Source organism: Psammomys obesus, unplaced genomic scaffold (assembly GCF_907164565.1).
Source record: "Psammomys obesus unplaced genomic scaffold, mPsaObe1.curated_primary_1811, whole genome shotgun sequence".
In the NCBI taxonomy this organism is placed as follows: Eukaryota; Metazoa; Chordata; class Mammalia; order Rodentia; family Muridae; genus Psammomys; species Psammomys obesus.
The window spans coordinates 16,761,729-16,785,906 of NW_026596095.1; the positions used below are offsets into that span (position 1 = coordinate 16,761,729).

The window sequence follows — 24,178 nt, forward strand, 5'->3', positions numbered from 1 at the left end:
TGTCTCCCAAGCCCAGGCTCCCAGTCCAGACGACCTGGCCCTTCAGGAGCTAGTACCTTTGATGCTACAATCTTGTTTACATCTCCAGAGCAGGGAATTGCCTGCTTGGCTTGGACTCTCCCTCTACTAACTCCTTCTACTTCGAAAAATACAATCTCTGTGGCCCACACTGGCGTTGCTGCATTGACGAAGGGAAAGAAGAAGAAGAAGAAGAAGAAGGAGAAAAAAAAAAAAAAACACCCTGAAATCCACGTCTTAAATCAGCTCAGAGGTTCGTTACCCAACCCTGCCCACCCCCAGCACCCTGCCTCCCTGCTGCATGCCTAATGTATTCCCTGGTGATTCTGAGCATTAATTAGTTGTTTAATGGGGGTATGACTAAAAATGTAAAAGAAGGATTAGGAGCGTGAAACGTATGTCCAGCTCCTTCCCCACACTCGAGGAGGGAATGAGAATCATTCTGGATCTTCTATTTCTCCAGGAGCCATTTGCATTTCCCACCAGCTGCTCACTTCAGCTGTACTGGGGCTGGGCGAAGCTGAGAGGACCCAGCTCAGCACAGAGGGACTGCAGCCGCCCGGGCTGGGGTTAACCAGGCCGGGTGGGGTTGATTCCCGGTGGAGAGAGAGGGCAGAGTGAAGCCGCCGCCTCGCTTCCCGGAGCCCCTTCCCCCAGCCCTGCTAGCAAACCTCCGAATCCTTCAAGTGGGGAAAGAGTTGCCTGCGCAGCTCTGCGGGGCTCTCTAGCGCAGCTCCTTTCTCTTTCTCTGGTCTCAAGCCGGGCTTGGTTTTCACATTCTTCCCACTTTTCTGTATACCAGACTTGCCACGAGCTCCTGGCCAGGCTGGTCTACTGTAAGCACCTCTTACTGTCTCGTTTTAACGCAAAGGGAGAAAAGGCAGAAGTGAGGCATTCGCCCATTATTTTGGAGGGTGAGGAGCCAGCAGAAATAGTGGATGGGCAGGTCCTTCCACTGTGGACAATGCTGTTGCCCAGGACATGTTCCAGAGAGGTGAGACCAGAGTCCAGTTGAAGGATTTGTTGAAGACACTTGATTTTTTTTTCCTCCAAAAGGCTCAGAAACAATGAGGAAATAAAAAATAAAAATAAAACAGTGTGTGGCTGTTTTTCTCCTGTTTCTCTTCCTTTAAATGGCACTGCTCTGAGTTTCCATTGGGTAAGAAGAGAAAGCTTGGAGTTTTCGTTGAAGTTACAAGGTTAGAGAAACGCAGGTCTCTCATCAGTTTCCTCCCAGGCAGAAGAGGCAAACTCTTTCCATAAAATGAGTCCATCTGTCGACTGTTAGCTGTTTCAAAGTGAAGGGATTTGGTACTCAAAACAAATTGAGCAAGTTTGTTTGCCTGTTTTTACTGCTAACACCAATGAATTGAAAACACCGAGTCATTCAAGAAAACATAGAACACAAGCAGCACCCCCCCCCCAAATTCAGAGAAAGCTCAGCATGTGTGGGGTGGTCCTTGGGTTAGCTCTCCTCACATACACAACCCACGGACATTCTTCGGAGGAGCCAGTGTATTTTTTTTCCTCAAATTACACGAATTGGTTTGCTGACTTAGGAAGAAGAACAGTAGAAATTTGAGAGGGAACTTTGTTTTCTACCAGGGACCAAGGAGAAATGAGTTTTAATGGCAGGTCTGATTGGGTTGTGTTCCCAAGCAAGGATTAACACTGGTGAGAAAACGCCAACCCATGACGTACGGCTGTTTTCTGATTTTTTTTTTTTTTCTAAAACGTATATTGACAGATGTCGTGAAGATCCGAAGAACTTTGTCCCATGTGCCTGGAGGACGCCTTCACACCTGATCCTCCAGGCGAATCGTATTTATATATAGTCATTGTAAGTAGTCCTTCCACCCAAAGGCAAGACCCGGCCAAAATATCCCGTTCATTACCAAAACACAGACTGAGTAAGGAAATCGGGAACTGGGGAATTAGATGGAGGAGACAGTTTCAGAGTGCAAATGGCCACTCCGACCTTCCAGGCTCTAGACTTTTAAGGGCAAACGCTCACGTGGGGGAAACTTTCTCCTCCTTTCCCACCCCCAGTCCCGTGCAATTTAATACCACTCTCAGTCAGGAACCTTAACCTCGTCATTTTAAAAAATGAGATATCCGTGACCCGGGGTGACCTTGTTGAGTTGTAGGTACAGAAGAGGAAATTCTAGACTCTGGGGGTGCGCCAGACTTGAGCAGGAGAGCCCCATCTCTGCACACCAACTGGTCGGTGTGTGGCCCTGTGTACCTGCGCTTTTTACTCTCCAAACGCTGGGATCCGCCCGCCTTGACCTCAAGACACTGGCTCCCAGTCTGCCCTAGCTATAGTCTAGGCCTTCCTCTGGTTCTCTCTCTCTCTCTCTCTCTCTCTCTCTCTCTCTCTCCCCCATCCTCCCCTCCCCCGTGGCCCTCCCACTCGCTGCTACTAGATCACCCTGCTTTTGATACTTCTCCACAGTCACCATCTCCCTCGACACCCCATCCATCCGCCCACTTCCAGTCTGCCCTCCGTGGACCTCTCTCTGGAGTCAGCCGCGCTGTAATCAGGTCTCCTCTGCCCCGAAAGGCCTGAAAGGAGGTCGGGCACGCGCGCGCACTCACACCCACCCTCCAGAAGCCTCACCGGTGTCAAACCAGGGCACGCTGCCCTTTGTTTCCTTCCGTGGACCACTTTCCGTGCCCCCTCCTCGTGATTTTGCTCCTCGAGAATCGGTTTCTGTCTCCCCGGGCTCCGGCCCTCCCACTTAGATTTAGAAGGGCCCTGGGGTTTGACGCACCATTTTTTTTTTTCCTCGCCCTCCATCCCGTCCTCATCCCCCACCCCACCCCCTCCCCAGTTAGAGTGCTGGTCCCGGCCACAGGGCCAGCTCCCTTGGAAGCCTCCCGCCGGCTCCCTCGCTGCCTCCCTCCGGGGTCCTGTCCCGGGCCGCAGCCCCACCCCCAAGGACTTCACTTGCCAGCCCTCGTCATCCCGCGTCCCCTCGGTCGCCCCGGTACGCTCCCCCACCCCTCCCCACCCCCCACAGTGGCCCAAGCGTCGTGCTCGCTCCGTGATCGCCCAGCGTTACAGCAGGCTCGGCCGCCCGCCCGCCCGCCCGCCCGCGCGCCACTGTGCACTGGAGTTTGGTGGAATCTCTGCTGACGTCACGTCACTCCGCACACGGAGTCGGAGCGGAGGGAAGAGAGAGGGATGAGAGCGAGGGAGGGGAGAGAGCGCGCGAGACCCGCAGAGAAAGCCGGAGAGCAGCCGACGGAGACGGCCGCCGGCGCCCGCTAGCTCTCGCGGCTCCCCGCGGAGACCCTCTCGGAACTTGGCACCCTGAGGATCCCCGAGGTCCCCCCTCCACCTCCCCAGGGCCCGCTCCCCGGAGCCGGCTGCGCGGCCCGAGCCCTCCGCCGCCTGGCAGTCACCCTGGGAAGCGGCGGGACGCGGAGACAGCCGCTCGCTCCGGTAGCCGGTAAGTGGAGGCCCTGTCTCCCCCACGGAGCTGTGAGATAATGCGAGTCTGGAAATTTGTTCCACTTCGAAGGACCTCCGCCGGCTGTGATTTGTGGCTCTCCCGGCCGCTTTGCCCCCGAGGTAGCGCAGTTGCCCCAATAGATCCTGCAGAGCCCCTGATCCTCTGGTCCTCAACCGCAGACGCCAGGACAATCCTGCCGGGCGCTGGAGTCGAGTGGAAGCCAGACATGGCTGGCATTTAGAGCGAGGCATCTTCCCTGAAATTTCGATGCCAATGGGATAGGGAGAAAGCCTCCGGCCGGCCGAGGATTAGCCGACCCAAGATAAAGGGCCCCCTCGCTACGAAGTTTCTGCTACTGGAATCGATTAGCCCCTTCCCATCATTACCCACTGCAAAGAAGAGAGAGAGAGAGAGAGAGAGAGAGAGAGAGAGAGAGAGAGAGAGAAAAGATTCCATCTTAACTGGCAGTCAGTGACCTCTCAGGCCCAAGCGAATTACCTGGGAGCCAGGCCTGGATGCCAAGCCCACACAATTACTTCGGATTATAAATCCTTTAAATTGATCAGCAGTCAGCTCCAATCTTGTACTGCAAGGGATGCATTTTAAACGGAGGCAGAGGCGCAACTGTTTTGCAACTGGTAACTAAGTCAAAACATGCGACTCCAAGCCGGAGGAAATACGGTCCTTTTACTCCAATTGAATGACCGTTCCTAAACAATTTAGAAATCAAACTCGCCCAAGAAGCTGGCACTTTTTTGTTTTTATTCTCTTGTGTTTTTTTTTATTCTGTATTTTATTGAGGCAAATTAAAACGAGGGAGGAGGAACTTTTGCTAATCTGAATTACATTAATAGGTACTCCTACATTCTAAACTAGCTAACAAGCAAATAATCTGATTTTAAGTGATCTCTGCATCCTTTTCAGACCATTAATCACAACTAAAGATGTTTTGACCACCTAAAAAGCACATACCAATAATTTCAGAGAAACAAAGCTCATCACCAAAATGAACTGAGCCTTTGCTTTCGGTTGGTGGGGTTGAAAATGAGCACAGTACTCCAATAATCAAAGTTTAGGTTGTTGTTTTGTTTTTTTTTTAAGTAGCCACTTCACTTATGGAATGTTTCGCTTTGCCTCAGCAAAACTAGGCTTAAGTTATCGTTCTGTTTTGTCCTGTAAGTTGAGCAGGGCTGCCTTCTAACAGGCTCCAGAAGCACACATTCCACGGAGCTTTAAAGAAAGCTTGCTCGTGGTAAAACACGGAGCTGTGTTAAAATGGTATCTTAATTTCCTTAAATGATTGCCCACTGCAAATTAATTTACTGCCTAATCACCCCAATTTAGTTCATTTAAAACATATGTCCCGTCCTTTTTTTTTTTTTTTTTCTTCAGCTTTCCATGAATGGTTCTGTTATTGGATGAGGAGGTAGATGGAAAGGGGTGAAATGGGAAAGGTTTTGGGTTTTTTGTGTTTTTGTTTTCTTTTGTTTTGGAATGATTAGAACCATGGTTTCTTCTATGATTCCATTCTTGTGTTGCTTGTGTCAGATTTTTTTTTTAAGCAAGCTGCTCTATTTCTTAGGGCTTGCCTGCCTGCCTGGCTAGGGTGGTATCATGCATGCTAATTGCTGTGTGGTGCTTTATTAACACAATCACAATATGGACTGGAAGCTGGCCCTAGCCGGATGGCTTGGCATATACATTCCAACCAGCGTGGAAACTTTTGGCGTGAGGATAACTTCAAATCAGGAAACATCTCCTATCTAAAATGTCGAGATTAGCCACCCAAACCAGTGTTGTAATCTAGCAGTGAAATTTGTCACCTATTAGCTGCCTTGATGGGGCACGTTTAAGTATCAGCAGATAAGACTTGAAGATCTCTCTTTAAAGGGGGAAAGAAATCTCAGTTAGGTAGACAGAACTCACTTATTAGGCCTGGTCATTATATGGAGCATGGAATCAAAGTCTCAGGATTCATATCGCTGCAAAACGCGCCTCAGAGTCACAAGGACATGTAGCCAAGAGCGAAGGACCATATCTTGAGCTTCTTTTCATTCCTTGGGCTGGAGTCCATCCGTTCTTGAAGGTTTTCTGGCTTCCTATTGCTTTGTTCGATGTTCAGCACCAGAGCGTGGGGGTGGGGGATGTGCAGTAACAGACTTTACAGCCCGTGAGAAGGTCTTTCTCTTATATATATTTCAGTCCTTTAAAAGAAAATAAATAAAACTATTTGCAGTTGCCATCTGCAACGCTGTGGCTACTGGCTAATAATGCAGCCAGTTCAGACATATAAAAAAAAAAAAGATTATCGAAATGATGATGACATGCAAATTTCCCCCGAAATTATCATAAGTAAACATTTGAAGTCTGGACTAATAAAATCCCATCTGTGTTACTTCATATCGAGTTAGTAGAAAGCTGTGATAATGAATTTTGTAATATCTCCCGAACAGACATCTCAATCAGGGACTAATCCTGTGATTTTACTGCAGAATCGCTAAATCTGGAGCCGCCAAACTGCTACTTCTGGGCCCACGGGCCCACGAGGATCCGCAGAGTCCCCACCGGGTACTCACTAGTTGGTGGGGGAACCGCGTACGGGCCCCCCAATCTCGGATTCCCCAGGCGTCCACACCGGGAGGCCCCTCCTCCAGGCAGCGCGTCCTTGGCTAGAATGCCCCTGGAGCTTGGGTTGCTCCAGGAGAGGCTGAGGAGCTTGGAAATGCACCTCAGGCCAAAATGCGGCCCACCAGCCTGGCAAAGCCGGCTCCCACCTCCAGTCCTAGGCTCTAAGGGAAAGGGACTCTCCGGGTATCAGGCGCAGCACAGTTAGCAAGACCGAAGATTCAAGGGCCTGAGAAACCCACCGCCTTCTTCCCTTTCTTGTCTTGAAAGCGACCACTCCATCTAGCCCTCCGCCACCCACCTCTCCCGGTTTGCCTGTGGCAAAGAAAAGGGGCCCCCGTCAAAAGCTTGGCTGTCTGAGCTGCGGTTGGAAATTTGAAAAGGATAGGCAGGAACTGGAGGAGCAGCCTCCCCACTGCTGTTTCTTTGGACTTGGCGGCCCCTCCACAAAGGCTTGCCCGGGTCTCCTGTCTCGCTCAGCCCGTTGCGCGTTCTCAGCTCTACGATCTTAAATCATACTTTAGGGTAAATACATGGCCGGGTGAGCATCTCCAGGGAAAAGAGTGGCTAAATATGGAAACGCCGCTCCTGGTGGAGGAGAGGCCCTAATTCAGCTCGCTCTCGGGGCACCTTGTCTTTTCCTTTCAGAATCACAGAAAACAGAGGGGAAAAGTGGCTTTGTGGAGCCGGGCAAGCTGTTTCTGGCCTTCTGCAAATGTTTGCTGAGCTCAGATTGACTGACACCGTATTGAATGGTGATCTTTCTGAGGAGAAGTCCCACTTCTACCCATCCCCAAATTGTGTACAAGCTTAAGGTTGCTCCCTGGCCTAGTCGCCCTTGAACGTAGTCCTCCGCAGCTCCTCCAGAAGCCCGCGGTTTTATTGGCCTCCTAACCCCTGGGCCTTTCCTCCCCTTCAGCTGGGGACGTAAAATCCCTCCAGGTAAACATCGGCGGGAGTCCTGGATCCGAGGCTGGAAGGATGCTGCTCCCTCCGCTCCAGGAGAGAAGCCTGCCCAAACGCCAGCCCCTAGCAGGCGGCTAGCCGCCGGAGCTGATCGTCCTGCTCCGGCCGCAGCAGCAACTCAAAGCCGCGCCTCTGTTCTCTTTTGCAGATAACGGGGGATGGAGACCAACTGTCGCAAACTGGTTTCGGCGTGCGTGCAACTAGGTAAGAGCCCACTCCTCGCGCCCGGGTCCCTGGAAGGGAGACCGCGCTAAGCGAGAGAGGAGAGGAGGAGGCGCCGGCTCGCCCAGCGAGGCTCGCAGAAGCTGGAGCTTCCTCCGGGAGGCCTCATGGAAAAAAAAAAAAAATCAGAGTAGGGCAGCCGCGGCCTTGCCCTTTACGGGAGGTTTGGACTCAGGTGGACCGGCGAGGCCCGCCCTGACCCTCTTCCAGGCTGCCCGTCCGGTGGCACGGGGACAGATCACCGGCTGCACTGGGTGGCCAGGGGCCCGGGGGCTGGGCACGCGGCCCGTCCTTCCTCTAACGGGGTCTCTGCTCTCTGTCCCCTTTTTCTCCTCCGTCCCGCCTCGCCCCCCTAACCCTGGCTCTGTCCCGGGGGCGCCTTTCCGCCGCCCTTTGGCACCCCCTGCCAACCGCGCGTGGGGCGGGGCGCGCTCGCGGCCCAGGCGTGCAGCCGGCGGCCGTTGAATGTCTCTTCTCCAAAGACACCGAAATCAGAAAGGTCGAGTTCACAGACTCTCCCGAGAGCCGGAAAGAGGCAGCCAGCAGCAAGCCGTTCCCGCGGCAGCATCCCGGCGCCAATGGTAAGGGGGGGAGGGAGGCGCAGGCCGCGCGCCGGGCTCCCGCCTCCGGGACTGGGGGCCTCCGGCCAAGCCCGGGCGGGCGGAGCCGCCGGAGCCGGGGTCCCCGCTGCAGGACCCAGACGGCTGGCCGCCGGGGAGAACGCGGAGCAGCCGTCCGGGGGACTTTAATTCCTTTCCACAAATTATACTGCACTCCTGAGACCCAACACCTCTCCCTTTCCTCTCCCCCTGTGGTCTGATCCCCTGCGCACGCCCGGGCCTACCGCCGCCGCTCCGTCTGGCCCTACAAAGTGGTCCAACAGCGACCTCTGTTGCTCGCCAGCTCCCACTGCATGCGGCCCCGCCAGGGCCCACGGGGTCCCTGAGGCTCGGAGCCACTGCCCCACCGGGGCTGGTGGGTGCGGAGTTTAACGCTTCTGGCAAACGCTGGAAAGTTGCGTCGGGGACTCTTTTCGGAGGGTCTGGATTTGGGCAATATTTCCGAAGAGCCGGAGACAGCAGCTGCGCGCAGCGCACCAGGTCCGCAGGGCTCGTGAGCTCCAGCTCCTGTCCGCCAGCCCTTGCTGCCTGCCCTGGCTGCTAGGCCTTGGGCTGGGATAACGCGGTTCCTGGATTGGCTGGTTTCGTCCCAGAACCGTCCGTTGGCTTGTGCGAAAGGTTAAAAGGTCTTCCACGCACAGCCAAGGCCTTGATGAAATTGAAACTTGTCCTTAAATAATGTGTGTGTGTGTGTGTGTGTGTGTGTGTGTGTGTGTGTGTGTGTGTGTGCGCGCGCGCGCGCGCGCCCACGAGAGATGGAGAGGCCTTTCTTTGGAATACATGTAAAATCCTTATTTACGTTTTGGTTTTCTTTGCTGTTTTGTTTTGTTTTACTATCCTCCGGGTTTCCAGGCTCCATACCGAGTAAGTGCCCAACCTTAGGGGGTTGTTGACCTTTGATTGTGTGAGGAGATAAAACTCCCCACCACCCGCGGCCCCTAGCCCCACACACAAATGTAACGTGTGCCAAGGTGAGTAATTCGGAACCCCTGTCGAGCAAACAAAAAATTATTACTAAGGGGAAAAAAAACACCAACAACAAAGGCTTTCTGCGTGCATCCGAGCGAAAAGCATCATTTGTTGAAACAAAACATCTAGAACGAGCTGCGGCTTTCCCCGCCCGGCCCTGAACACTTCCTTAGTCGTCCTGCTGGGCCGGTTAAACGCTCACTTGTCCGGGATTAACCCCAAGGGGTTAAATGGGGGCAATGCAGAGATAATGTCTGGTGATTTCTGTCATTAAGATTGTGTTAAATTCTTCTTCTGTTTGATAATCGGTCGTAAAAATAAATTATTAGACCGGAGAATGTTTGGGATATGGTTAAAAATCAAGAGCAGCGACGACGACTCCCTGGGAGAAAGCTTTGTGCAGGCTGGGCCTCGGCCCTGACCAGACCTGGAAAGCCCAAATCTGGCTTCGCAGGGGGCGGGCCGGCAGCCTCCCAGAGGAGGGCTCGGTACATCTTGTGGCCTGTGACCCGAGGTCTTGACCCTTCCCCTTACTTCGTTGACCCAAAGAATTGTTTCTGAGGCCAGGTGGCCTGTTTTGTTGTTGTTGTTGTTCTTTGTTTTTGTTTTGTTTTTTGAGCTAATAGATGCAGGACCCAGTCAAGGAGTCCGCGATGGGATAAGGTCTTTCCTTGTAGGTAGGCAATGTGTGTCTAAGAGCCTGTGGAGTTGAGTTCCCGCTGCCAAGTGCCCTGGCATTAGCTTTTGATAATAGGAGAAAGAAAGGAAAAAGAAAATCTGTTGTGTGTGTGTGTGGGGGGGGGGGGTGAGCAGAGACAGAGACAGATGAGAGATTGTAGATTTACCTGCAGGACGAATTGTTTTAGAGCGCTTATGAAAGGGTCTCCCCCTACATTGACAAAAGGTCTGTGTTTCTATCTTTTGGACCGAAGGAAAAAAAAAATGTTGTCCAAACGTGTTTAATGGCATTAATTTAAAAGAGGCATGTGATGAGCAGAGATACTGAAAACCTTGATTTTACTGTTTTATTTTTCAGTCGATTGATAAATCAAAATAAAATGTCATAGACGAGTGAGCAAAAGCCCTTAATCACTTCAGGAAGGTCACCAGAGTTAAGTACCTTTTAGGGATTATTAAAAATATAATAATTTACGGAATACACAAACTTCTGACTGGGATTTACTTTCTGCCCTTTTAAGGTTTCATATATATATATATATGAAAAATATATATATATATATATTTTTTTTAAGTGTCACAGGGGGAGCCGTAGGACGCAGTGATGGCGCCTAGCTTTTCTGTCTCAAATACCTGCGGCTGCGCACTCCTTCAGGAGTACCCTAGCTCGGCATAAGAGCTAAGCCAGGCTCCTTACACCCTCCACCAGGACTCAAATCTTGAAACTGAAGGCAGTGTAGGGACTGAGAGAGTTAATGGAATCGTGGCCCAGCACCAGGAGAAGGGGGCATTTGGGCCGGTCCTTTAGAAAGGAGCAAAGGCCAGCTGAAGACTTCTCAGAGCTACGGTTTTTAGGAACTCTTAAAATGGTCTTGACCTTCAGGAAGGGAACAGCGTGCAGAAAGGCCGTGGCGCTGCCCGCCGGGCCTCAAAGCCCCGTGACAGACGGCCAGTACTTCGCCCGCTTTCCACGCCATTAATTTTTAAATAGCTTCGACAGAATGGCTGGTCTGAAAGTATTTCGATCACACCACGTCCCAGATTTTTTTCCTACCTCGGAAGGAAACTCCAAGGTCCTCCAGACACCCTGGGACCACCACCACCACCACCACCACCACCACCACCACCACCACCCCGCCACACACACACACCTTCTGCCTCAGTGGCAGCTCAGTCCCCTTCGGAGGGTGCGGGTAAGCCTCTGGCCCCCGAGGGGCTCAGTTTCCTTCTTGGGTTCCCATTCACTTAACCAGAAAATGTTGGCGTAGCTCGAGCTACGTGGACTCCTAAGTCACCCACAAAAGCTAATGATCCGCTTTCCCTTAAGTGAGAGACCTTCTAACAAGAGCCACTCAAACCTTCTGGAGCAAAATGCAAAAGTGGGGGTGCCTGGGGCAGGGATCTGAGCCCTTGGGGGGGGGAGGTTGCGTGGGAAACTGGAGAGATCTTGTCCGTGACGAGGAGGCAAGGTGCAGGTGCTAGCTGAAGGAGATTTGAAGCTTGAAAAAGCAAAGAGATCTGGGCGGTGACAGTTATCTATTTTCTTTTCCCGGCTGACACCACCTCCACCACCACTAAACCTGCAGTTGACTGGCAGAAGCTGCCTCCCTGCCTGTGGCTTCCAACCCCCAATCCCGGTGGGAAATGGTACCAGATGTCCAGGTTGCCAGTCCCTGACGATCGGTGGCAAGCCTTGTTTGCAGGTGGCGTTCCTCCCAACCGCCTCCACTCTCCCTCAAAGTTTCTTTAGGTCGCCTAGGCTGCTCCTCCTCGCAGACTGCTGTTAATATATGCAGCGGTTGTTAGAGCGACTCCGGGGAAAAGGAAATGTATAACGAAAGCTTATTCGTGAGCAGGAATATACTAATGGAACAATCTGATGTCTTCTTAATCCTATGTAAAAAGCTTTGTCGTCTTCCTAATATTGACTGAATGGGTAATTAATGGCTCTTCATCTAGGCGAATGCCCTGTAATCCAAGATAGGCAAAAGACAACAGCCCAAGTTAGAAGACAAAAGGCCCCGACAGCAACCACAGGCCCCTCCCTAGGGACTCCCAGTGGGAAACTTTCTTCCCAGGGGAAAGGAGGCAGGGGTAGAAGACGAGACCCACCCTTCCTGGGCTTCTCTAACCACAGCACTTGATGGACACTCAGCTCTCCAGAAGGCAGCCCTTCTCACTCCAGCCCTTCTCTCTCTCTTCTTAACTTCTTCAGGACGTCCCCATCTAAGTAGCCATCCGAAGATCACCCGCCCACAAAAGGTCCTTTAAAATCCTCACCACTGGACCAGGCTTCTTTGAGACCCAGGACACTCCTTTTACAAACCAGTGCTTACAGTCCGTCTCCCCACCCCCACCTCAACTGCTAAAGTTGAATAAAATCCCGGGGCAAACACAGGCACGGAGAGTGCAGGTGTGTCGAAGAACCGTCAGGAGCAGTGGTTGAGTCAACGTCTTTGTGAGGGTCTGACATGAAGAGTGCCCCAGACTTTCCCAGTGTGCTTTGGACATGCTGACATTTTAATTTAAACCTTTAGAGTAATACATTACCAAGGTTACTACAATGGAGTGGGTTCCTCTTTTTTATATACATTTTATTTTATTATTTTTTTTGTGTGTGTGTGTGTGTGTGTGTGTGTCAGCTGACAGCTTTTAAAATATTATTTCGCTAGGGAAATAAAAGCTTCATCTCAGATTATAGGTGGGTATTTTTGGATTTATGTGATTTATGGTCACCATGGCAACTAATGCCGAATGTTAGCTACCAGCATGTCTGGGAGAGAAAAAACAGAAAGAAGGGAGAGTGAGAGAAATAGGAAAAGGAGGTGAACATGAGCTGGAGAGAGAGGATTGACTTAATCCAATTATTTTTTTAAGTGACTTCAGTTAGCCCCTTGCACCTTCTTCTCTCCAAACCCGGATATCTATATTTATTTTCATTTTTCATTCTCTCCCTGCCCTTGCTTTTTTTCCTCAGCTTTCTGCTCCTCTCATGTCTCACCGTCCCTCTTTTCCTTTCTTTTTCCCTGTCTTCTCCACACCACGAAGTCACATTTAACTAAACCGATCTCGTGGCTCAGTAAATTAATGCTTTCCAGAAATCAAATGAATGAGCGTCCGGTGAACCTGCCGTGCTCAGGTGCAAATATGTGAGGGGGACATTAGCTGCTTTTGGGTTACTAGTGTCAGCACCTTCCTTCTGCACCCCCAGCCCTTCCCTCTTTCCTCCCTGGGCAGTGGCAGATGCCTCTCCCTGGTACCCTAATACTCCCTAGGTTGTCCCCCAAATCTCCTTCAAAAGGTTGAGCAATTACACTAGAGCTCGTAGGGCAGAAACAGGGGCGTGTTTCTATGGGCTGCAGGGGCTGAGTGTTAGCTATTCTCTGGCTTCTGATACAGAACAGAATCTGACCCTTTAACAAACCCCCAATGTTTCGTTACATTTAGGGAACAACAAGAAAAATCATCTACAGTGAAGCTTTTAGTTTGGGAGCAGTGGTCCCTTTCATGAGTGTGTGTGCAGGGCAGGTGTTTTCAAGCCTGGTTTGTGCCCAGACAGTAGAAAGTGGGAATAAGAGGCCACTTCTCTGGATGTGGTGCCAAGTCTCCCCTGACCTCTTTGCCTCACAACACCCACGTCCAAATAAGTCCTGGCCAGGCCTCAGCCTTGAGCCACCGGGGCCTATGCAACACACACACACATACACACACACACACACACACACACCCCTTTTTGGCCTGACAGCTCAGGGAGACCTCCCATTGTGCCATCTTCTAGGTGAGTTCTGAGGGCAGAATCTTTACAAAATTTGAGGAGTGATTGATTGATTGGTTCCTAGCCCAGACTCTGCCCCTACCAAAAGGCATTGCTCGGACCTACTGTTCACAGGGATGGCTGGAGGGGGTTTGCTCAACTAACGCTAAAGAGTGTGAAATTAAATAAGACTTTAAGACCTGTAATCGGTGGCAAATACCAGCTCAAAACATGCCTGACCCTATGTCACATATTTCCCTTCCAGAGGGTCTTTCTTTGAAGGAATAAGGGGGAGGGGAAATCCATTGAGGCGCCCAGGCCTCCCCTCACTTAACCTTGAACAGACTTCTCTGATGGTGGCTGAAGTCACCATCCTTTCTGGAGTCAAACAAGAAGAATCCACTTGGGTTGGCAGTGGTAATGAACTCTCTGATTTGATTTAGAACCCCTTCATCATCTGTCACCCGTGACTCTCCACAAATCTTAAGTAGTTGATTAGAACTCTAAACCTGGTCTCTACCGTTTAGTCTTCAGTATTTCTTGGTCCCTATCACACACCTCTGCACCCTGCTCTGGCATGAACCCTTTTGGTCCTTAAAGGGCTGAAGTCCATCAGGACACAGCTCGGCATGTGTAAAGCAAGCAGGAGAGGGTCAGTTGACTGTGAAAAATATTTTAGAAGATATATTTGATTCAGTTGTGTGTGTGCGCGCGCGAGTTCGATCAAATATGTTTATGCACACACATCAATGATAAGCGATTCTGTTTTTATGATAGTCAGCATATTGGATGGATGTCTTTATTCTCTTGACCTCAGTGGTTCTACACAATCTAAGTTTTTATCTGTTCAGACTTGGCGGTCCGTGTACCGGTGGGTGTCTTTCCAAAATCTCCCATAGTTTGGCACTACAGGAGCTACCATTTACCCTTGGGTTTTCCATCCATTCAGGGGTCTGTATGAGGCCCTCCCTGTGTGTGTGTTTACATACGGAATGTTCTACTACAAGAGTGGAACCACCAGCGCTTACGCTGAGAGTCTCTGGGGTGAATGAGAGGTGACCTTGAAAATCTATATGACTCCCTGCAACTTCTCAGTTTTGCAGAGAAGTAAGTTTTGAAAAAGGCCTCTAGCCTCAAAACAAACAAATAAATTATCACCATTATCGTTAACAACAACTATTTTGCCACTCCAGGATTCAAATCATGAGGCAAAGAAGAGTATGCCTGCAAGAGTAGAGAATCTTTCATTCTTTGTTGCAATGGAGACTACCATGAAATGAAGCCTTATGTGCTGTGCTGTGCTATTGTGATGCCCACATTATGCTGGGGTTTAGGAGAAGAAACTAGACTATGATTAGTAAATGCACTGGGCAGAAAAGATCTGGATTCGTATTGACTTAGTTATAGGTCATTGGCTGGCAAGTGCACGGGAGAAAATATTTACTTTACACATATACTTTATGATCTTGAGGGAATTAGAGAAAATTCAATAAGAAAATGGCTAGAAACATTTAAAACCCTTATTTAAGAGACTTAAGCAAATTAGAGTCTTATCAGATTAAAAACCACTACAAATGTAAGAACGTTGTCTTCAGTGAAACGCTGTGGGGTCTGAGAAGGAGATTCGCCCGCCAAATCTCAGGGATAAAACGAGCCATTTAAGCACCAGATAATGAGTAGAATGTAAATTAATTTAACCTTCTTTACCAATAGCCTGCTGGTGTAATGTGTATAATTTAGTGATAAGGTTGCAGGACCTAATATAGCTGGATCTATGAGCCTCAGTTAAGGCTGTGAGCAGGTGTGTGCCTGTTTACGTGTGTAGAATGGGATGAGATGGAATGAAAGGTTAAAACTAAGAGCGCTGACCTAAAACTTACGAAGAAATGTCTAAATTCTGAATGTCTAAATATCTAAATGTTTAAAGTGGAATGACAGTGGCATGAAGAGATTGGAAATAATTTTCATTTGGTCCTTTGTATATTCAAGATGGAAGGAATTATTGATGGCACTGGGGGGGGGAGTAAGGGTAAAAAGACAGACAGATGTTATAACTGCATCTGTAGCCAGCCTCAGTTGCTCAGTGCCAGGTTAAGTTCCCCAGTCCTGTGAATAAGAGCTAGGAGGGAGTTTGCTGAAGATCTCTTATACTGGTGTTGCAAATCATTGACTATAACGTCAAACAAATTACATTCAGGGAAGATGACACTAAATCCACAGTGAAACAATCGCAAATGCAGAAAACCAGGGAAGGGAGGAGATCACTTTGTGCCCTTCAGCCGACCTATGGGGGTTGGGGGCTAGTGGGCCACAGAAGGAGTGTGTGTGTGTGTGTGTGTGTGTGTTGCCAGATCTCAAACCCAGAACCCCCTGAGTGCTAGGTAAGAGCTTTAACAAGGAGTGGAATCCTCCTCTCCAGGCCCACAAAGGACTTAGAAAATTATTTTTAATGTGTTTGAATTTACATCTTTGGAACTTAAATTTCCTTTGAAATAATGCTGCACGGTGCTGCTGCCTCCACTGGAGATCTGTTTTGTTTCCTGCAGATGAAAAAGACGTTGCCTTTTCTACTTGGGCAGTCGTCTAGGCCCCACTCACACACACACTCCCCTTACTGCAAACCTCCTGTCTCTGTCTACTTGTGCTTTAATGATTCAAGACAGCCTTGAGCTCCCTAGGAAAAGAAAATGACTGTTAAAAAGCATCCTTGAAATTGGTCATTTGGCAACGTTCTTAATTGTATGGAAATTCATTAAGGCATATTTTCTATATAATTAGCTCAAGGTTGTTGATTCTACCGGCTAAAGCCTGGATTTGAATCTGATTGATAATAAAGTAAACAAGAGAGTCGAATTTAAAGCATAGCTCTCTCTGGCTAGAACGAGCTTAATACAGTGAACAAGGAATTTGAAAGATCTAGGATGTGTCTTAATCAACGTTAAGTAGAATGGATAAGCTTTCGGCATTTCGAAAACGCTGGGTTAGGGTTTCTACTCTATTGTGAGTTTTCTGTCTGGGGACTAATAAGCATTACAGAGGACGTGATTTGAGGCGACTTTTTTATTCATGTATAAATCCAGAGCGAACCACCAAGCAGTTGTTCGACTAAAGTCAAGGTAATTTTCTTTTGACGGGTCCATTTTCTTCTCGATTTCTAATTTATTAGCCTGCCTTTTCAAGACTCTGTCTCCTTTGCAATTAAAGTAAAGCTTCCTCAGATTAGCGCGACGTTCACCTGACAGGCGAAAGGGGCGAGGGCGGCGGAGTTAAGACGAGAAAGGCGATTTGCTGCTGTTTTCTAACTTCACAGCCCTAGGCAGCAGATCCCCTTTCTGTCTGGGCCCCGAGCGTGGGGAAACTCCGCTCTTAGAAATGACCGCGGTGAGGCACAGAAGGAGGGGAACGGGGTGCTTGCTGAACCGTACACCCTTCGGACCTGGACTTTCCTTCTTCTCTTCCCGAACCCTCCGACCCCAAGCCTCCTGACCCTCCACCTTCCAGCCCTAACCCAAAAGGCGGATCGCCTTTGGTTGGGCGGGAGCTGAATTCCCAGGAGCGCGCCCGTGTAGACCGGGTGGGCACCGCTGGGCCTCACACCGCTGATAGGTGCAGACAGAACCAGCCCTCCGGCGCGGGCTCGGGGCCTCGCGATTGGTGTGGAGCCACGTCACTCCGAGCCCCGGGAAGGGTCTGGGAGGAGGCGGAGGGCGGGGAGAGCTGGGGAAGGGCCGCCGCCGAGTGACGTCTCGCCACCAGGAAGCCCGCCTCTGGTTTTAAGATGTTAGGCCAACAGGGAAGCGCCGAGCCGCAGAGCTAGCCTGTCGCTCGCTCGCTCGCTCGCCCGGGGCCGTCCGGAGCCGAGCTGCGGCGGGGCCCGGCTCCAGCTCCGCGGGGCCCCAGGGGGGTGTGTGCGCTCCGCCGAAGGTGCGCCCGGCGAGGCCCGCGCCCGTGGCCGTGGCAGTCGCAGCCGCCGCGCGGGAGGGGGGGGATCCGATATCAGCTACCTGTCCCTGTCACTCTTGACACTTCGCTGTCAAGGGCTGCGGCGCGGGGGGCGGGCAGAGCGCGCCCGGTGCCGTCCTTATTGGAGGGGGATCCGGGGGAGGGAGAGAGGGAGGGAGGCAGGAGAAGGGTCTTTGCCCATTCTTGTTTCGCTTCGGATCCTGGAAGTCGGCTCCCCGCAGAGGCCTGCGGCGGCTCGGTCCCGCCCGCGTCCCCAAGTCTCCGTCGGCCTCGGGACTCTTTTTTTTTTTTTTTTGGCCGGAGCCTGCAGCTTAGAGGAGCCGGGGGGTGGCTCGGGCTCGAGGACCCGGCCGGAGTCAGCGTCCCCTGGCTGTGCGCTCTCGGCTGACACGGGGACACTCGGCGCCTAGGGCGCTCCCCAGAACCGGCGGCCTCCGGGGCTCGGCTGGCAGCGGCGGTAGCCCTGGGACTCGTGGGGCGCCGCGCTCCCCCCGTCCATGAACTGCATGAAAGGGCCGCTGCCCCTGGAGCACCGAGCAGCCGGGACCAAGCTGTCGGCCGCCTCGTCGCCCTTCTGTCACCATCCCCAGGCGTTAGCCATGGCTTCGGTGCTGGCTCCCGGGCAGCCCCGCTCCCTGGACTCGTCCAAACACAGGCTGGAGGTGCACACCATCTCCGACACCTCCAGCCCCGAGGCCGCAGGTAAGGCGCCGCGCTGTCCCCCACCACCGCCACCTCGGACGTCTGAGCGCAGCCCCTTGGCGCCCCCCGGCCCGCTGGACCCCCCTCCCCCGAGGAGGTCGCCCCTCCTGGGGGAGGCGTGGTGGGAGTGGTCGCTCGAGCAGCCCGGGCGCTGAACTTCCTGGAGCCTGGATTCTCGAGACCCCGTCCCTTCCCTTTGGTCCCCCACCGTCTCGGGTCCGGCGGCCCTAGTCACCCCCTCACCAGCCACCGACCCGAGTTTCTTGGGGCACAGACGCCTCGGATGTTCGGAGGCCGCCCCGACTCGGCCCCCAACCCCCGGTTCTCTCGTCGGCTTTTACCTCCGGGGGGGGGGGGGGATTCGATCCTTTTAAGCTGTATTTTCAAAAGCACTTTAGAGAGGCCCCTGGCAGCGAGGTACACCTCCCCGCCCCGGGGAGAAGAGCTCCCTATCCTGGATCCTGACATCCACTCACTTTGGCCTTCCAAACGCGCGTGGAAACCTGAGGTTTTGGGGGGAGGGGGGAGCTGTCTGCCAAACACGCGCGTGTTTGGAAGATGTGTTTCTCGAGGATGTTTCTGTACTTGCGAGCGGAGGCTATAAAAAAAAAAAAAATTGAGTGCGCCGCCTGGGCGAAATAAACGTGTAAATAAAGCGTGCGGCGCCGGGGGAGGGGAGGAAGTGGGGCGCGCACACCCACACTTTGACCGCTCACCCCCCCCCCCCACGCGGCGCTCCCGGAGGGACGCGGGCGCCGCGCGCAGCCGGGTCCCCAGCCAGCCCCGGCCTCTCCCCGGCCTCGGCCGCTCGGTCGGGTTGGGAGGTGGCGTTTGTTTTTTGTTTTGTTTTGTTTTTCGCGGATTTGAATCTGACCGAAACTGTGCGTTTCTTTTTGTTTTTGCCCTTTTTTTTTTTTTTTTTTTTTTTTTTTTTTCTTTTCTCAGAGAAAGATAAGGGCCAGCAGGGAAAGAATGAGGACGTGGGCGCCGAGGACCCGTCCAAGAAGAAGCGGCAGCGGCGGCAGCGGACTCATTTCACGAGCCAGCAGCTGCAGGAGCTGGAGGCCACTTTCCAGAGGAATCGCTACCCGGACATGTCCACTCGAGAGGAAATCGCCGTGTGGACCAACCTCACGGAAGCCCGAGTCCGGGTAGGAGCCTGCACCCGGTCTGGGAAAACCAGGGGCTCGAGAGGGGGAGGCCTCGCCAAGCTTCAGACGCTTCAGGTCGGGGCTGGGGCTGGGGGTGGGGGCAGCGAGAAGTGATGGGTGGGGAGGAGGCAGCGTCGCCCCTGAAGGGCGCGAGAGGGAAGCTGCCGTGCGCGAGGAAGAAGCCTGAGGCTGCCAGGCGGCCAGTGTGCCCGAGGTGGCACGCTCCGGGTCCCCAGGCGGAGCTGGCCGCCTGGCGCAGGCGCGTAGAGCCGCACCAGCCCTCTGCCCGGCCACCCGGCGCCCTCCCAAGCTGAGCTGCGCGGGCATTCCTCAGCAAAGGGCATTGTGTTCCCGGCTTGCCGTCGCCAGACAAGCGCCAATAAAATCCCTCCCCGCCAGGAGCTGTGAACAGGCTCCAACCTGTGCTCCTAGAACAAGAAAACCCTCCAGACACACGCAAGGGTTTGGCCTCACTGGAGAACCTTCGCGCCCAGCCGGGCCCAGCCTTTTTCTCCCCTTAAGTTGCTCATGGGTCTTTTGCCTGGCGAGTTTTTCAGCCATTCAGATCTCTCTCTCTCTCTCTCTTCACACACACACACTCCACTGCCTAGTTTTGGAAGCCCTGGAGGAAACGACTATTCTGCTGGAGCTTTTAGTAAGAAAGGAGAAAAGAAAGACGTTTCAATTTGGTTTATTTATCTTCTCGAGGAAGTTCAGCTCTTTGAAGGCTGTACTCACACCCCTCGCTTAATTATAGCCAAAGATTTATAAAGAGAGCTTACCTTTACTTTGTAGCAAATCTGCCCCTTTATGGACCGGCAAGAAAAAAAAGAAAAGAAAAGAAAATGAGCTTAAATAAATTACCCAGTGGAAGGATCCTGGTTTAACGCCGGTCCGTTGGAATGTCCAAGGTTGTTAAGACTCTGAGAGAGAAGAGCCGAACCCAGCAGACTCCAGAGACCGCTGTTTTAGAAAACAAGGTTCTCTGCGGAAGAAAGAAAGCAAGGGGGAGGAGAGGCCAAAATAAAAACAAGGAAACCGGCAGACAGCAACAAAAATAAAAACCAAAGTGTGTTCCCAAAGCCAAGAGAAGGAGGACGCTGTCGGGGTGGCAGTGCGGCGCAGGCCGGGCAGCGCCGGTTGATAAAGGAGCTGGGAGGACGCACGGAGTGTGGTTTTACTTTAACTGCCCGGGAGCCAGCGCTCGTGCAGGGGGCCGCGTGCTTTTGAGCAAAGTCAGTCTTTCTTTCGCTGTCTTTAGCATCAGGGAACGATGGGCCTCGCACGTACTCTCCTCGCCTGGGCAAAGTTTAGAAGGCCTGCAGTAGAAAGGACAAGTGATTAAAATAAAGACACAATTTGTCTTTCACTGAAATCCCCGGGGAGAGCCCTCCCACCCTACCCGCCTTCCTGCGGCCCTGTCCCTCCGCAGAGGGCACTCGCTCCGGCTGCCTCCTTCCAGGCGCTTACTTTTCCAGCCCAGAGCGGGAGGGTTGCTTTTTATAGCAATCGGGTGCAAAGAGGAAGGGGGGGGGGGTAGGAAAAAAAAGTGGAAATCAAGAATGAAAGGAAAAAGAAAAAAAAAAGCGGATTAGACGGCTGGGCGCGACAGAGAAACATCGCCGGTGTCAGTTCTGGGCTGTTGGACCAGGCCTCGCTCCAATACACAAAAGCCGCTGTCTCGGGCGACCGGCGGGCCCGGGTGTGGATTGGAAGAGGGGTTGTGGCGGGGCCACCGGACGCGGGTGGCGGCGGTGTGGGGGCTGGGGCGGGGGGTCGCAGACCAGCTCGAGTAGTGTAGCAGGCAAAGCCAAGGGACAGCACTGGTCCAGTCCTAAGATGAGGCCAGAGGCTGGTTAGGCTTGGGTGGGAGGAGAGTGATATAGATTTAAAAAAAAAAAAAAAGGGGGGGGGGGGGGGGGGGGGGGGGGGAGGTTGCTAGGGACGAGCTGGTTCAGGATTCCCAGTTTAGGCGCCTAGCTCCTGAGGTTAGCGAGCAGACGAAGAGGTGGTCTTTTGCCTTTTATTTGGTAGGGTGTTTTGTTTTGTTTTGTTTTGTTTTTCCCTAGGGGAGGAAGGGTGTCGCTTTCGGGTCCTAGTGCGTTCTGGGAGGGGTGGGGTGGGGTGGGGTGGGGGCTAGGAGGTGCTGGAGGGAAGGGAGGGGCTGTGTGGGAGGAGAGTGGGTGCTCTCCCAGCCCCTGGTCCTCGCCACTGGACCTGTGGCCTCGGAACGGAGGCAAGTTTGCAAGGTCCGGGACGGGTCCCGTGTATTTTACAGTGCTTTTGGACCCCCGGGGGAGGCCCTGGAGGAGGATCAGGAGGTCCCAGGGCCGCCGGGCGTTCGTTGGAGCTTCTGTGGCTCAGCTCACAGCGCAGGCCCCAAGGTTGGAGCGAGCTAGGCCTCCCGGAACTTGACGAAAGGCCTTGCACAGACCCCAGGGCCGTTTGGCTGTTCTCAGAGGCTCAGTGTAGAGCGCGTGGACCCCGGGGCCGCCAGAGTGTGTGCGGTGATTGCTCGCCCCGGTGCCACCCGGGCGGGCTGTTTCTAAAACGGAGTTCTGCGGCTTTTTCAACTAACTGTTCCCGTGTGCCCTGTCTGATCCCTTCTCCCCCTCCCCCACCCCCGCCCCCACCCAGGTCTGGTTCAAGAACCGCCGGGCCAAGTGGAGAAAGCGAGAACGCAACCAGCAGGCCGAGCTGTGCAAGAACGGCTTCGGCCCGCAGTTCAACGGGCTCATGCAGCCTTACGACGACATGTACCCCGGCTACTCCTACAACAACTGGGCGGCCAAGGGCCTCACCTCGGCGTCCCTGTCCACCAAGAGCTTCCCCTTCTTCAACTCCATGAACGTCAACCCCCTGTCCTCCCAGAGCATGTTCTCCCCGCCCAACTCCATCTCTTCTATGAGCATGACGTCCAGCATGGTGCCCTCCGCGGTGGCCGGCGTCCCGGGCTCCAGCCTCAACAGCCTGAACAACTTGAACAACCTGAGCAGCCCGTCGCTGAATTCCGCGGTGCCCACGCCCGCCTGTCCCTACGCGCCGCCGACCCCCCCGTACGTTTACAGGGACACGTGTAACTCGAGCCTGGCCAGCCTGAGACTGAAAGCAAAGCAGCACTCCAGCTTCGGCTACGCCAGCGTGCAGAACCCGGCCTCCAACCTGAGCGCTTGCCAGTACGCCGTCGACCGGCCGGTGTGAGCGGCGCCCGCCGCGCGCGGGATCCGAGGACTGTCGGCGGTGGGCCGCTCCGCCCCGGAGAGACTGAGAGTTTGTGCTAGAAGGTCGTGCGCACTACCGGGAAGGAAGAAAGGAAGGAAGGAAGGGAAGAGGAGGCCAGAGGAAAAGAAACCACTGAATTCGAAGGGGGCGCGCCTTTGATTTCAAAGGCGCGCCCCTGGGTGTCTGACATCTTTCGCTTAGAAGTGTTTCCAACCGTTGGAGGACGCGTGCACCAACCAATGTTTGGCTGGATATGACATTTTAACATTACTATAAGCTTGTTATTTTTTAAGTTTAGCATTGTTAACATTAAAAATGACTGAAAGGATGTATATATATCGAAATGTCAAATTAATTTTATAAAAGCGGTGGTTAGTACTATCACGACAGTGTTTTTAAAGGCTAGGCTTTAAAATAAAGCATGTTATGCAGAATCGGTTAGGATTTTCCGCTTGCGAGCAGAAGAATGTACATACTAAATGCCACACTGTATGTTTCTAACATATTATTATTATAAAAAAAAACGTGTGAATATAAGTTTTAGAGTAGTTTCTCTGGTGGATGCCTTGTTTCTGAAACTGCTATGTACAACCTGCTCTGTGTATAACATTTCGTACGATATTATTGTTTTACTTTTCAGCAAATATGAAAAAAAATACGTGTTTTATTTCTTGGGAGTAAAATATACTGCATACAAACGGGTCTGGATTCTTTCTCTTTTTCTCTGTCACCTGGCCAGGGTGTCTCAGTCGCTGCCTCCTAAACAAACCAGTTTTCTCTGCCTGCCTAGTCAAATATAAGAAGGCACTATTTAAATTCAGTAGAAATATATTCTAGCCATTCATCAGAAACTAAAAGGGAAAAGGAAGGGCGCTGGGGAGGTGGGGAGGCTGCAAATTGTTATATGCCTGTTTTGGCCTAAATCTGTAAGATGCCATTGTTGTTAGCGAGTAATAACAGAGAAAGAAGAAAGGTGAAAGAAATCTTGCAGTATGCCAACCGGCTTGGAATGATTCCGAAGCTTACTCAGTCAGAGGGGGGAAAACACACACACACACACACACACACACACACACACCTCCATCGAAAAGTTCTGCAGAAAGATGGGAGTGTCTTACACGTGCAGTTTATACACATAAACTTCTTGGAAGGGACACATCATAATAAATTTACAAGGAAACACCTTCAGTTCAAAATATTTAGGCCTCCACGTTTATCTTTGAGGCTTAAGTAGAGAGATCCTTCATTTATATTGTATTACTATTTCCAAGTCCTTTTGGAGACATTAGAAGAAACAGACCATTTCTAATAACTACAGCCGGCTCAGCGTGTCAAGGAGCCCAGGGGTTGAGGGGTTAGAGTGGAGTTTCCTGAGTCTTGTAGAGCAATATGTAGTTGAGGCAAAGGTCACGCTCCCTGTGTTTTGCTTTAAATAATATTGACCCATTAATTCTAAACCTGCTTGTTCCTGAAATTATACAGGATTATAGTTTGCAAACTGCAGGACAATGAAGCAAATCAAGATGAATTACAGCCCGGGCCCTCCCTCCCATCCTCTGACATCCAAACAGGGAATGAGGTCCATGTGAGTGTTTGAAAGAACTTCTTTAAGCCCCGGCTCCTCCTTCCAGCCCAGCGTTTCAGCTCCTTTTTGTGAAATGTGAAATTTGATTTCGTAACCAATAGTAGCAAATAAGGCTTTACTCTCTAAGACTCCGCGGCCTCGGTGCCTGGAGGGTCACGGGAGGGTGTGCTGAGGTCTTTTGTTATTCTTGCCCCCCCCCTCGCAAGCCCCCCACAGTGTGCTAGGACAAACAGCAGCCAGGGAAC

The 24,178-nt window shown here is 52.1% G+C and overlaps 1 protein-coding gene across 3 annotated transcripts; it reads left to right on the forward strand.

Annotated features, from left to right (window-relative positions):
* Positions 1 to 3,227: 3,227 nt before the first annotated feature.
* Positions 3,228 to 23,046, forward strand: Pitx2 (paired like homeodomain 2). Of its 3 annotated transcripts, XM_055628335.1 has the most exons (5): positions 3,228 to 3,473; positions 7,216 to 7,271; positions 7,733 to 7,870; positions 18,921 to 19,126; positions 21,764 to 23,046. In XM_055628335.1, the coding sequence occupies exons 2-5, from the start codon at positions 7,226 to 7,228 to the stop codon at positions 22,325 to 22,327; spliced, it is 954 nt and encodes a 317-aa protein (XP_055484310.1). In that variant the 5' UTR covers positions 3,228 to 3,473; positions 7,216 to 7,225; the 3' UTR covers positions 22,328 to 23,046. The 3 variants fall into 3 exon arrangements, with proteins under 3 accessions (XP_055484310.1, XP_055484311.1, XP_055484309.1); XM_055628336.1 differs by lacking the exon at positions 7,733 to 7,870; XM_055628334.1 differs by lacking the exons at positions 3,228 to 3,473; positions 7,216 to 7,271; positions 7,733 to 7,870 and adding an exon at positions 17,577 to 17,975.
* Positions 23,047 to 24,178: the final 1,132 nt, after the last annotated feature.

Bases quoted from the DNA above. Each gene is read 5' to 3' on its own strand.
- Pitx2 (XM_055628334.1), top strand. From the start codon at position 17,771: ATGAACTGCATGAAAGGGCCGCTGCCCCTGGAGCACCGAGCAGCCGGG. The intron at 17,976-18,920 runs GTAAGGCGCCGC...TTCTTTTCTCAG, and splicing joins CTCCAGCCCCGAGGCCGCAG to AGAAAGATAAGGGCCAGCAG. The intron at 19,127-21,763 runs GTAGGAGCCTGC...GCCCCCACCCAG, and splicing joins TCACGGAAGCCCGAGTCCGG to GTCTGGTTCAAGAACCGCCG.